The 12,568-nt window shown below is 45.8% G+C and overlaps 1 protein-coding gene across 1 annotated transcript in view; it reads right to left on the bottom strand.

Moving 5' to 3' along the window:
* The window catches only part of ENPP2 (ectonucleotide pyrophosphatase/phosphodiesterase 2), an 81,541-nt gene extending 71,971 nt beyond the window's left edge, over positions 1 to 9,570 (bottom strand). The window contains exon 1 of the mRNA XM_082235562.1: positions 9,302 to 9,570. Coding sequence (XP_082091688.1) covers positions 9,302 to 9,322 — 21 coding nt within the window. The 5' untranslated portion in view covers positions 9,323 to 9,570. The remainder of the gene's footprint in view (positions 1 to 9,301) is intronic.
* Positions 9,571 to 12,568: the final 2,998 nt, after the last annotated feature.

Consider the following 12,568-nt stretch of genomic DNA (forward strand, 5'->3'; position numbering starts at 1 on the left):
TATCCCAGTACTGAAAACATCAAGAGAGACCTGCTGGGGCAAGCCAGAGACCCAACTAGCCCAGCTTCTTGCTCTCACAGTCAGATGCCCCTGGGCAGAAGCATATCTAGGCTCCCTTGAACCCTCAGCAAGGGCTTTACTGGCTCCTTCAAAGCCGGGAGGGACCATGAACCAGTCTGCTTCTTGATGCCTTTCCTGCTCTGCCATTGCTGCCATCGGGGTCAGATCTGCTCTGCTCCACCTTCCTTCCTTCCTTCCTCCTCCTCCTCCTTTGGCCCATCTGTCCAAGTGCACAGGCGGATGGGCTCCTAACCCACTCCTAGCTACGCCCTGCTTTTGGGGAGGCTGCAAGCAGGACCTGAGTGCAACGGCGCTCTCCTTTCTTGTGACTTCCAGGAACTGGTATTCAGAGGAAGGAGGGCAGAGATGCCAAGTCCAGCCAGACTGGCCCCTGGCACACATGGGGTCCTCTACCACCAGCTGTTCCGTGGGGAGGATACAAAATCCCTTTTTATATATGTGGAAACTATTTTTTTCATGGCTTTAAAGAATGCATTTTGAAGTTACTCAGCCTGCCTTAAAAGGATTGGTATCCTGAAAGGAGAGATATAAATAACTCAGATTAATTCCTCCTTGGTGATGTATGGAAGTGAGAGCTGGACCATAAGGAAGGCTGATCGCCGAAGAATTGATGCTTTTGAATTATGGTTCTGGAGGAGACTCTGGAGAATCCCATGGACTGCAAGAAGATCAAACGTATCCATTCTGAAGGAAATCAGCCCTGAGTGCTCACTGGAAGGACAGATCCTGAAGCTGAGGCTCCAATACTTTGGCCACCTCATGAGAAGAGAAGACTCCCGGGAAAAGACCCTGATGTTGGGAAAGATGGAGGGCACAAGGAGAAGGGGACGGCAGAGGACGAGATGGTTGGACAGTGTTCTCGAAGCTACCAGCATGAGTTTGACCAAACTGCGAAAGGCAGTGGAAGACAGGAGTGCCTGGCGTGCTCTGGTCCATGGGGTCACGAAGAGTTGGACATGGCTAAACGACTAAACAACAACAACAACTCCTCTTTGAACTCTCCTGCACACCATTCCTCAGGAACACCAGTTTGGGAATTTCAAAACTAGGTCCAAAATTGGGGCATGGACAGCTTTCAGCTCCTTTGCATCTTTTACAACCCCCTCTACTTTTCCTTAAAAAAACCCATTCCAATTGGCTACAGTGCTGTACTGTCTCAGTGCAGCTTTTGCAGGCACCTTCTCCTTGGAGAGGTGGACGCGGGTGGCGCTGTGGGTTAAAGCCTCAGCGCCTAGGACTTGCCGATCGCATGGTCGGCGGTTCGAATCCCCGCGGCGGGGTGCGCTCCCGCTGCTCGGTCCCAGCGCCTGCCAACCTAGCAGTTCGAAAGCACCCCCGGGTGCAAGTAGATAAATAGGTACCGCTTACCAGCGGGAAGGTAAACGGCGTTCCGTGTGCTGCGCTGGCTCGCCAGATGCAGCTTTGTCACGCTGGCCACGTGACCCGGAAGTGTCTCCGGACAGCGCTGGCCCCCGGCCTATAGATGTGAGATGGGCGCACAAACCCCACAGTCTGTCAAGACTGGCCCGCTCGGGCAGGGGTACCTTTACCTTTACCTCTCCTTGGAGACCAACCCTGGAAGTTGAGCCTGGAGCCTCCCATAGCTATGCTATCTTGGATGCTGTGCTAATGAACCACAGTGCCACCTAGGGCTACTTCACTACTGGGCTTTATGGCTGAGAACCATCAGAAACTACCTTATAGAAAGTCAGCCCATCAGTCTAGCTCAGGATCAAAGAATCCCAGGAGCTGCCAAGAGTGCATGTGCAGCAGCACAACCAGATGCCTTCATCTGCCCCAGCTGCAACAAAACATCTCTCTCCTGTATCGGTCTCGACAGCCACAGCAGGCGCCGTAACCTTCCAACAGCTTGACTTCACTCCTCCTTCAAGGATCCTGAGATTACATTAAGGGTAGCCAAATTCTGTGTGATTGCCATAAAACTTAGGGAACAAGCTGTGCTATCATAATGATTAAGACCTTAATTTAACATATAGCCTAATTTTAGGTTATATGTTAGTGACTAAGTTTTAATTTATATATTTTTAACTGTTGTTATATCTGTATTGTCCCTGTTATACCTAATTGCAAATTCAAACGTATCCCTATCGTGTTTTATGACATTCTTGATACTGTATGTGGGCTGGAACTAGTCTGTGACCGAAATAATAAAATTCATTCCTTCCTTGTCTACTGAAACAGGATAGCTCAGCTGGTTGGAGCCATGGTTGCAGGTCTGATCCCCGTATGGAACACCAGCATATTCCTGTATTGCTGGGGGGTTGGACTAGATGATCGCCAGGGTACCTTCCAACTTTAGAATTTGATGGTTCTAGGAAAAAGACGAATGCCAATTGCTTCTCTTCAGCCTACTGTTGCTGGATGGTTACAGCATTGCTCTCTCTGGCATGGGACGCTTTTGGTTCTGACCTCCTTTCAGTCTAGAACACCAAGGCCCCATCTGCCCCAATCTGCCCCATCATCCCCCTTTAAACAGTCATGGCTTTCCTAAAGATTCCTGGGATCTGTAGTTTGTCAAGAGTAAAGGCAAAGGTAAAGGGACCCCTGACCATTAGGTCCAGTCGTGGCCGACTCTGGGGTTGCGGCGCTCATCTCGCTTTATTGGCCGAGGGAGCCGGCATACAGCTTCCGGGTCATGTGGCCAGCATGACTAAGCCGCTTCTGGCGAACCAGAGCAGCACACGGAAACACCGTTTACCTTCCCGCCGGAGTGGTATTTATCTACTTGCACTTTTGATGTGCTTTCGAACTGCTAGGTTGGCAGGAGAGTTTGTCAAGAGTGCTGAGATTTATTAGGAGATCCAGATTCCCCTCCCAGAGCTACAATTCCCAGAGTTCTCTGGGAAGAGAATAGTGGTCTCCTAACAACTCACCTTAACAATGAATCTGAATATTAACTGGGGGGAACACAGCTGTTTAAAGTGGCATGGTACTGTTTTATATGTATAGTACGGATGGTCCTTAGTTACAGGATTCTCTGAAGCTTGCCTTTACATTGAGGAGGTTACCTCAAGGCTACCTAGCTGTGTGACCATGGTGTTGTGGTCAGCTTTGATGTACAGTATAGGCAATTTTTTTGTGACTGCCCCCATAGCTACAACCCTCCACAGAGAGTCCAAGAAATGCAGCTGTGTTGATCCATTGCATAGCCACTCACATCAAAGAACAGCAACACATAGCATAGTACCCAATTTATTAGGATAAGCTGACAGTCCTGGAATAGTATAAAATTTGTTGCGCTGTACAACAGCACAGGATTGTTGGCCGGGTTGTGAGAAGAGAGGGACTTTTTTCCACTTATGGTGGGAATGTCCCCTGGTTTCATCATTTTGGTCTGATTTCTATCAGGAAATATAATCAAACCAAGTCTCTCCTTTGCTGAACATGTGGGATGATCAAATGCAAGTTTCTCCTTCTAAAGAACTTTTGGCAGGGTGTTGGCTGCAGCCAGAGTTTCCATAGCTCAACAATGGAAAGCACTACAAAATGTGCACCTTTCTTTACAGTTCAAAAACTTGTGGGGTTTGGCTAATGCAGAAAAAAAGCCCCAAACCATAAGCTGCAGGTCTGAAGAGGGATGGAAATCCCAGAACATTTATATGACTTTATTTCCTGTTTTGCATTCAGATGCACAACACTCACTGTCTGTACCATCTTAGGAAATATGGCTTTCTTGAGTTATTCTTGTATGTACCTATGGTACTAGATGTCCTGTGCTTCTAATGTAATTTAATTTTCCAGTAATTTAATTTTCCAGTATGGTTTATTTGTATTTGTTGCTATATGTCAATAAATAAACATGATTGCACTACGTCAACAGATTTTTAATTGCTCAAACCCAAATTTCCTCTATGCACTCCTGCAAAATAGTGACAGTCTGGAGGCAGAATTGTTGTGCTATTTAAGGATGCTTGTAAGTCCCCCTAGTGTTAAAACGACACCTGTGCACTTCACCTGTGCATTCCCCTCCAAGCTCACCTAACTACAGATGACTTAATAGGCAGGTAGGTTAAGAAACCTCCCCCCTACTCTCCAAGATACACATTGGTGGAACCAGCCATATGCTCAAGTGCCGTGATGTCACCCAGTTAATATCACCCCCTTTTCACTTTTCGGGGATAAATTAACCGATGATCTCGTGCATAGCTGTGAGGTGGCTCAGCCTTGCCATTTGGGTGGTTTGACCTTTAAAATTCAGAAAAATTTGTGGGTTTTGCTTATAAAACAAGTATGGTCAAAGGACTAATTAATTTGCTCACCTGGTGAGGGACTCCCTGGGTAAATGAGCACAGCTATCCATTTGCAATGAGTAAACTGCTTTATATTCCACTTGGCCAAGCCAAGAAAAGAATGTATCTTCTTTTGAAGTAAATAGTTGCTTCTTCTTTTTTGCATTTTCGCTTTATAACAATTGTCAGCTTCGGGTCGTTCCTATAGCATCTCCCAGTTTACCCCTTTTTTTGGATTATCACTCATTGATTTTATTAAAGTTTTCTGCACGTTCCAGAGTTTTGTATTGTAAAGAACTATCCTACCTGTCAAGACGCCTGCTTCTTGGGAGAAAAGCAATGACAAACCTAGACAGCATCTTAAAAAAATGCAGAGACATCACCTTGCCAACAAAGGTCCGTATAGTTAAAGCTATGGTTTTCCCAGTAGTGATGTATGGAAGTGAGAGCTGGACCATAAAGAAGGCTGATCGCCGAAGAATTGATGCTTTTGAATTATGGTACTGGAGGAGACTCTAGAGAGTCCCATGGACTGCAAGAAGATCAAACCTCTCCATTATTAAGGAAATCAGCCCGGAGTGCTCACAGGAAGGACAGATCCTGAAGCTGAGGCTCCAATACTTTGGCCACCTCATGAGAAGAGAAGACTCCCTGGAAAAGACCCTGATGTTGGGAACAAGGAGAAGGGGACAACAGAGGACGAGATGGTGGGACAGTGTTCTCGAAGCTACCAGCATGAGTTTGACCAAACTGCGGGAGGCAGTGGAAGACAGGAGTGCCTGGTGTGCTCTGGTCCATGGGGTTACGAAGACTCGGACGCGACTAAACAACAACACCCTACCTGTCATTTTACTTGGTTGCATGGTGCCACTGATATGCAGAAACAGAACTAAACTTTGTTTGAATTCTACATTGTTATGTTGTTCTGAAGCACACCTGTACTGGAGAAAATGGGGAGCCTAACCAGGCCAGAAGCACCCACACAACCGCTTGACCCCCTCCCTTTTTCTTCATACACTGCTACTTCCCTCTGAATTACTAAGCTGGGTCCATATTTTCTCCTATGCCCATGTGCTTGTAATGCGCTTTCCTCCTTGCCCATGTGGCTCCCACCCCTTTCTCCCTTCCATACGAGTGGATGTATTTGAACCACAGTGGGGCTTGCACTGCTGTCAGAGATGCCTGTAGTTCAGGGGTCAGCAAACTTTTTCAGCAGTGGGCCGGTCCACTGTCCCTCAAACCTTGTGGGGGCCCGGACTATATTTTGAAAAAAAATATATGAATGAATCCCTATGCCCCACAAATAACCCAGAGATGCATTTTAAATAAAATGACACATTCTACTCATGTAAAAACACACTGATTCCCAGACCGTCCGTGGGCCGGATTTAGAAGGCAATTGAGCCGGATCCGGGCCCCCGGCCTTAGTTTGCCTACCTATGTCGTAGTTGTTCAACTTTGTGTGCACTGTACCTTTAGAACACATTCAAATCATATTCTGTTCCTCAAAGAACTCTGGGTACTGTTGCTGTGCTACAGTACCCAGCAGCCCTTAAACTACAGCGCTGAGAGTTCTTTGAAGGAAATAAGGTGATTCAAATGCTTTGAAGTTAAAATGTGTATAGAGCCCATGCTGGGGTATGTCAGTGGGCACAACGTAGGCTCTTAGCTCATTGGTAACAGTGGCGTAGCGTGGGGGGTGCAGGGGGGCCCGGCCGCACAGGGCGCAACATCTGGGGGTTAGGGTTAGGGGGCACAAATCCACGGGTTAGGGGGCGCAAATTACTTGCCTTGCCCCGGGTGCTGACAACCCACGCTACGCCACTGATTGGTAAAGCACCTGCTTTGTATACAGAAGGTCCCAGGCTCAATCCCCAGTCATCTTCAGGCACGGGAGAGAATGCCCCATACCTGAAACCTTGGAGGGCCACTGCTAATGAGTGTAAACAATACTAAGCTAGAGAGAACCAGTGGTTTTACTCAGATTAAGGCAGTTTCCTTCTTCTTGGCAGCATAATTGTGGAGCAGTGTTTCTCAAACGTGATCCCCAGGAGGGCCAGTGGTGGACAGGTGAGGGCATGGTACCCAGCTCCATCTTTCTCCCCAAAATGTTTTCCCTTTCTGGCTTTCATGGGCATGTGAATGTCAGTCTGTCCCCGTGTGGGGTCAGATAGTCACAACCAATGCCTAAGCAACCACTCACATTGCTTGTAATTTTAATAAAGTTGTGGCCAAAATTATGCCAAAAATCTTAAACTAAAATTATGGGTCAACTGAGTTTTATTTGGGGGGTGTCTTGGTGACCTCAACACGCAAACACTGCATGGACTGTGTGGAAGAGGTATGGATGAAACAGGAACTCCAACATCTCCACAGCTTTCCTCCCATCACCATGTATTGATTGGTGCTTCCTAGGCACGCTCAGCAAGTGCCATTGTGATCAGTGGAAACACACAGCTGCCCTTTGCAGCCTGCACTGGAAACTGTGGCTATTGCGCTTTCACATAGCAGCACGGGAAGCAGCAATTCTTGCTAGCATAAACTCTGGTATAATAGCAGTCTTCTGAGGTAAAAGACTGCATGCCGTTTTGGGAACAAGTCCCACTGAATTCCAAAAAAAAAAAAAAAAACATGCGGAGAATCACTCATATTGTACGATTCCTTTATGAGAGCAATAAATATTTTAAAGACCCAGTTCCACTAAGAACTAAGTTAGACTTGCTGAAACTAATCTACCTAATGTAGACGTGCCTGTTAATTTTAACAGGTCTACTCTGAGTATAATTGCTGTTTTGTGCTCAGGATTTCCTTCTCTCCCATGCCATGTGGTTTTATCTGGTAGCAAAAAGTCATGACAAATTAGGCCGCTTATTATTTAGCTGCTGAGGAAAGAAATAATCAGGTAAAGTCCACACACCCACACCCCCAAAAAATCCATCCAGTAAAAAACATACAGCACCCCTAGAGTTGGGAGTTTTTTAAAAATTACTCTTTGGGGATCAAACTCATGTTTATTGTGAAACACAATCTACTTCTGAGGGTAACTAGGAGTTTCCTGGATATGATTCATAGCTTTTAACCGAAGTGCTGCATTGCATCTTTCGGGACAAGGTCTCCAAGAGAACAACGGAAAAGGCATTATTTAAGAACTGGGTAACAGAGCAAACCAGTCCCTTAGCAAGAAGCAATTTGGAGTTCCCCTTCCTAAGGAATTTTCCTATGATGGAAAATACCAAGGGAGTAGTAGACACTATGTCAGCACAGCTTACCAGTGAGGTACCCACCAGACAGGGGCAGCTCCTGCATGTTGTGCTGCTGGAGGCAAAATGCCTTGCTGCTGCCTCCTGCCCCCTTCTCCATCGCCACAACCTTGCCCTGCCAAAGCCATGCCACCGCTGCCACCACCCACAGCAAAGGAGGAGGCGGCGGCAGTGAGCAGTGTGCTCCTCAGGCCCAGATCTGCCCCCTGAGGCAATTGCCTCAACTCGCCTCATGGGTGGGCCGGCACTACACCCAGTGATGGGCCATGAAAATGGGTGGTTAAGAACTCTGCAGCGACTTCACCGAGATGGAAAAATCAACAAGTTTAAATCAGAGAAAATTCACAGTTAACATTTGTTAAAGATCGGAAACCTCTCAGACTTTTTGAGTGAAAAAAAAATGGAAATAATGATATCTGGATTGGAGGAGTGGAGATCATGTTTGTTTATGGGAAGCGCCTTTGTTAGGGGTTGCAATGGATTGGATGAAGTGATTTATTTTTTTAAAATAGTGGACACATAAAGAATCAGAAGTTCTTTGTTTTTTGAATCTTATTTTTCTATCTTGATCTTTTAACCTCTTTTCTACACTTTTCAAAAATTTCTTTCTTTTTCTATTTCCCACCACTGGCTTTATCAGGTTCTCAGGTTTTGCTGATAAATAGCTTTTGAAGCTATCCTTGGCCTTTTCCTGTAATGAAAGGAGGGGACACACATCACCACTGCTAATTACTTAAGCAGTGTGTTGGCGAGAAACCGCAATTTAAGGACAGAAGCAAATGTTGACAGATTCTCCCTACATGGGTACCTATGTGAAAAAAAACTTTAGAATAAGGATTCCTGTGCTTCCTAGCAATCAGAGGAGCACAATATTAGGGTAGGTTTGGGTATCGTTTTTTACAATGCTAGCCAGCCCAAGATATCATCTCCATAAAATATCCCCATAGGAAATACATGCAATGATCTGTAAGGTATTTTTTATCATCATGGTGCTCTAAACAGCAGCTCCTATTTTGTAAGCAGCAGGAAAGAGGCTTAACTGCTGTTTGAAGGCATTATCGCTTTGGGAAGGAAGTCCGCACACATTTCTCTGATAAAATAAGCTTAACTACAAGGGATCACAGACCCAGCGCTTGCGCAAATTAAACCCTCCAAGATCAGACATAGCAGATATAGGACGACCACCTTTAAAGCAATTTTACTCCAGAACAATGCCTCCAAATTCTTTGTGCTCTGCAAGAAAGTTGTTTCGAAGCCAGTGACATAAATCTGAAAGTCGCAATCAACTCGGAAAAGATTAATTTCTCTCCAATAGTCTGGACTCCGTCCCTAATAAGCCTACTTAGGCTTGCGACATTCACTGTATCCAACATGGAATGCTTTTCCGACTACTGCTCTTAATACTACGCTACAATTAGATGTGGCTTGCCTTAAATTCTCCACATATTCGTGATGCAATAAGCAATCCCCACAATTGTAAATGCTTCCTGCCTTGCCTCTTAGCCTAAAGCCATTTCTGCCTATGCAGAGGTCTGCTTGCAAGCCACCTAACATCTCCTCAAAAGTAAATCCCAAAGTAGGGGTGTAATAAGAGTGCAGCTTCAAAGCAGTAAAACAGACAATATCCCTCCCCCCCCCCAGCATCACATATTCATGGTGTAGCAATTAAACGAAAAACAGAACAAGGCAAAAGACATATGTGTGTCTTACCAGTTTGCTTTTCTTATCCATGGGTTGAACAAAAGGCTGATCAGGCCTATTTTCTCTTTCTGGTGGTCTCTGAGAGCTTTCCCTCTCCTGGTATGAGATGCGGCCACCCTGAGTCTGGCTTGTGTTGTTTTGTCCAGTGTATCGTTTGAGACTGGTCCGGTGCAGATGAACTCAGGGTGCCAGCTGTCCCCGAAGGACAATGGTTCAATGGGAAGATGTCTTTCAAACAAAGGAGCTGCTTGCAGGATTGATTCACTCGCTCTCCCCAGACCCACACCACACACAACCTTTCCCTGAAATGACTCCGTGGAAAAAAGTGTCATCGCTTCCCACCCCCCACAGAGGCCGGCTTTTGAAAGCATAAGCTGGCTAGGCAAGTTTAATGAGTTTGACCACCACCAGCAACAGCAGCAGGAGCAAAACTCAAGGGAGGGTCTCTTATCCAGAGGTAACACAATGCATAGCTAGCCGGATTCCACTGGAATAGTTTCACGGGATGACCTTTGGTAGAATTGCTCAAAGCCCTTTTTTGTGGTAAAATGTCCTCAACTTATCAACAGCCCAGACTGAAAAATGCAAAGACTGCTTTATAGCAGACCCTCCCTGTAGAGGGAACCCAAAGTACCTGAATAGCACAACCCTACGCGTGTTTACTCAGGCCACGCACACACCATACATTTAGAGCATCCCCTCCCTGCAAAAAAAAAAACCCCAAACACACTGGGGAACTGTAGCACGGCGAGGGGTAAACTGCAGTTCCCCGCATTTTCGCAGCAGGCGACCTGGTTTAAATGTAGGGTGTGCTCTCTTTAAGTTGCACTCTGTTCAGTGGTATTTACTACCAGGTAAGGCTTAAGGCTACAACCCTATGCACACAGAAATGTGATGAGGCAGATCTGATAATGCCCCTAGGATTGCAAGCGTTTTATAACAGCCACCTGCCCCTGGGTCTTAGTCGCAGTCGGACCAGCACCTGCAGAAAATAAGCAGGTGATGCTTTTTGCTGGTGCAGAGATGGATTTTCCCCTACCCCCTTAGCACCTGGCTTTTTGCCTGCCAAGCTGTTCTTAAAAGCACAGGAGCTGGACCTGTATAGAAAAGGGGGAAGGATGAGAGGAGATGCTCCATGCATTTACCTCTTGATGCGTTAGCAAGTACCAGACAGAAACTAAAAGCGTGGGTGAGGTTAACTTTAGGGGCAGACTAGGCTCAGTAAACGTTTTGTTGTGCTTTTGTGATGCTTCAGTGGCACTGTTTTCTTCTAGCTGCATAACCGATAGATAGATAGATAGATAGATAGATAGATTACATTTATATGCCACCCTTCCTTCCCAAAAGAAACCAATTATGCACAATCCCGGTTCTGCAGAGAAGTTGGAATTCTGCAACCTGCATAAATTAGGCAAATGGAGGGGGTTTGTTTGCAATTCATGGATAGAGGCAAGCAGCCATGTACGGCATCAAAGCCCCATGCCATTCCCAATAACTGGAAACCTCGTTTGTCCATGTCTTCCTGGCTTCTGAGGTTTCAACAAGCACTACTAGCTTTGCAAACATGAGAGCTAGAAACTTGCAATCTTAAAAAGGAAAAACATGAAAGCTGAATTAGCATCGCATTTGTACCCAGTTTCAGTACATGGTGGCTGCTGGTTTTCCAGGGACTTGTGAGTTAAACACGGAACTAAATTCCAACCCCTGCCTTATCTTGTTTTTATTTATGAGTCACCAACTCATTGTGATATTTTGAGAAGCAGAGCGAAATATACTCAGAGCTGCATATTTGGAGAAGGCATCACAAGGTCAGTTTCTTTCTGAAAACTGCTTACATGTGAAATTTGAGTGGCGTGGATGTCTTTCCGCAGAAATCGTTTAACAGCCAATCCCTCATCCAAGGAAACTCTGGGAATTGTAGTTCGGTTAGGGGAATGGGGGTCTCCTAACATCTCCCAGCACTCTTAGCATACTGGGAGATGGTTTGGGGGAAGCCATAAAGTGGCATGATCCTGCTTTAATTCTATAGTGCAGATGGGGCCCAAGTTATCCCTTCAGCTTGTGAAGTATGACAGGGCTGGCAACACTGGGTGGAGCTAGGACTCTCATCCTCTCCCTCTGAGGGACCTAGGATGCCTGCATGGGGCTATAGAATCATTTAGAAGACATCTGAAGTCAGCCCTGTTTGGGGAAGTTTTTAATAATTCAAAGTTTTATCGTATTTTTAATATTATGTTGGGAGCCACCCAGAGTGGCTGGGAAACCCCCGTCAGATGTGCAACATACAAATAAAATTATTGTTATTAGGGACCTGCTGCAATATTGTAACTCGAATCCAACTGTTTATTAGGAAGCCTTATACAGACTTGGGAATATAGTAGTTGTGGTCTGCAAAACCTTGAAGAGCAAACAAAGAGTCCAGCCTCGGGCTGGTGCTTGAAAGCTGCCATTTGTTTTGTTAATTGGTCATACTGCACGGGACAATTTTCGCATAAAAGTATCACCCCATTGCTTTTGTCGTTGTCCGTCCCCCCCCCCCCAATGTTTATCCTCATCTTTTCATAACACAGGCCTCGGAAACGCCTTCCGCCACTCGAATATTTAATTCAAAAAACGAATTAACAGAGCTGGTCCTACCATTTGGCAGAGCAAAGCATCTGCCTCAGGCGGCAGATGGTGGGAGGTGACAGGCCACTTGCCATAATTCCCCTAAGTTAGTCTGCTCTGCATCTCCTAAGCTAGCCTACTGTCTCAGGTGAGGTGGAAATGGCTGCCCCATCACCAGTGTCGAAATAAAATTCAATTGCCAGTCTAGTCAGATTCTGTAGGAGGTTGTGATTGTATTCTGTATGTATCTTCTCCTTTGCCTCAGGCAGCAAAATACCAGAGCGGAGCCTTACTTCCCAAAGTACAGTGGTTAAGTACTTAATTCATTCCGGAGGTCCGTTCTTAACCTGAAACTGTTCTTAACCTGAAGCACCACTTTAGCTAATGGGGCCTCCTGCTGCCGCCGCGCTGCTGGAGCATGATTTCTGTTCTCATCCTGAAGCAAAGTTCTTAACCTGAGGTAATATTTCTGGGTTAGTGGAGTCTGTAACCTGAAGCGTATGTAACCTGAAGCATATGTAACCCGAGGTACCACTGTAGTGGAGTAAACCAAGCCTGTCAATGCATATTCTTCCAGTGTTATGGAACAATTCCGTATTCAATTTTCCAGTGTGAATCATCGTTCGAATATATTCATATTATGTTGTTAAGTCCACCCATAAACATGCC

Source organism: Podarcis vaucheri (genome assembly GCF_965113315.1).
Source record: "Podarcis vaucheri genome assembly, chromosome: 8".
Taxonomy (NCBI): domain Eukaryota; kingdom Metazoa; phylum Chordata; class Lepidosauria; order Squamata; family Lacertidae; genus Podarcis; species Podarcis vaucheri.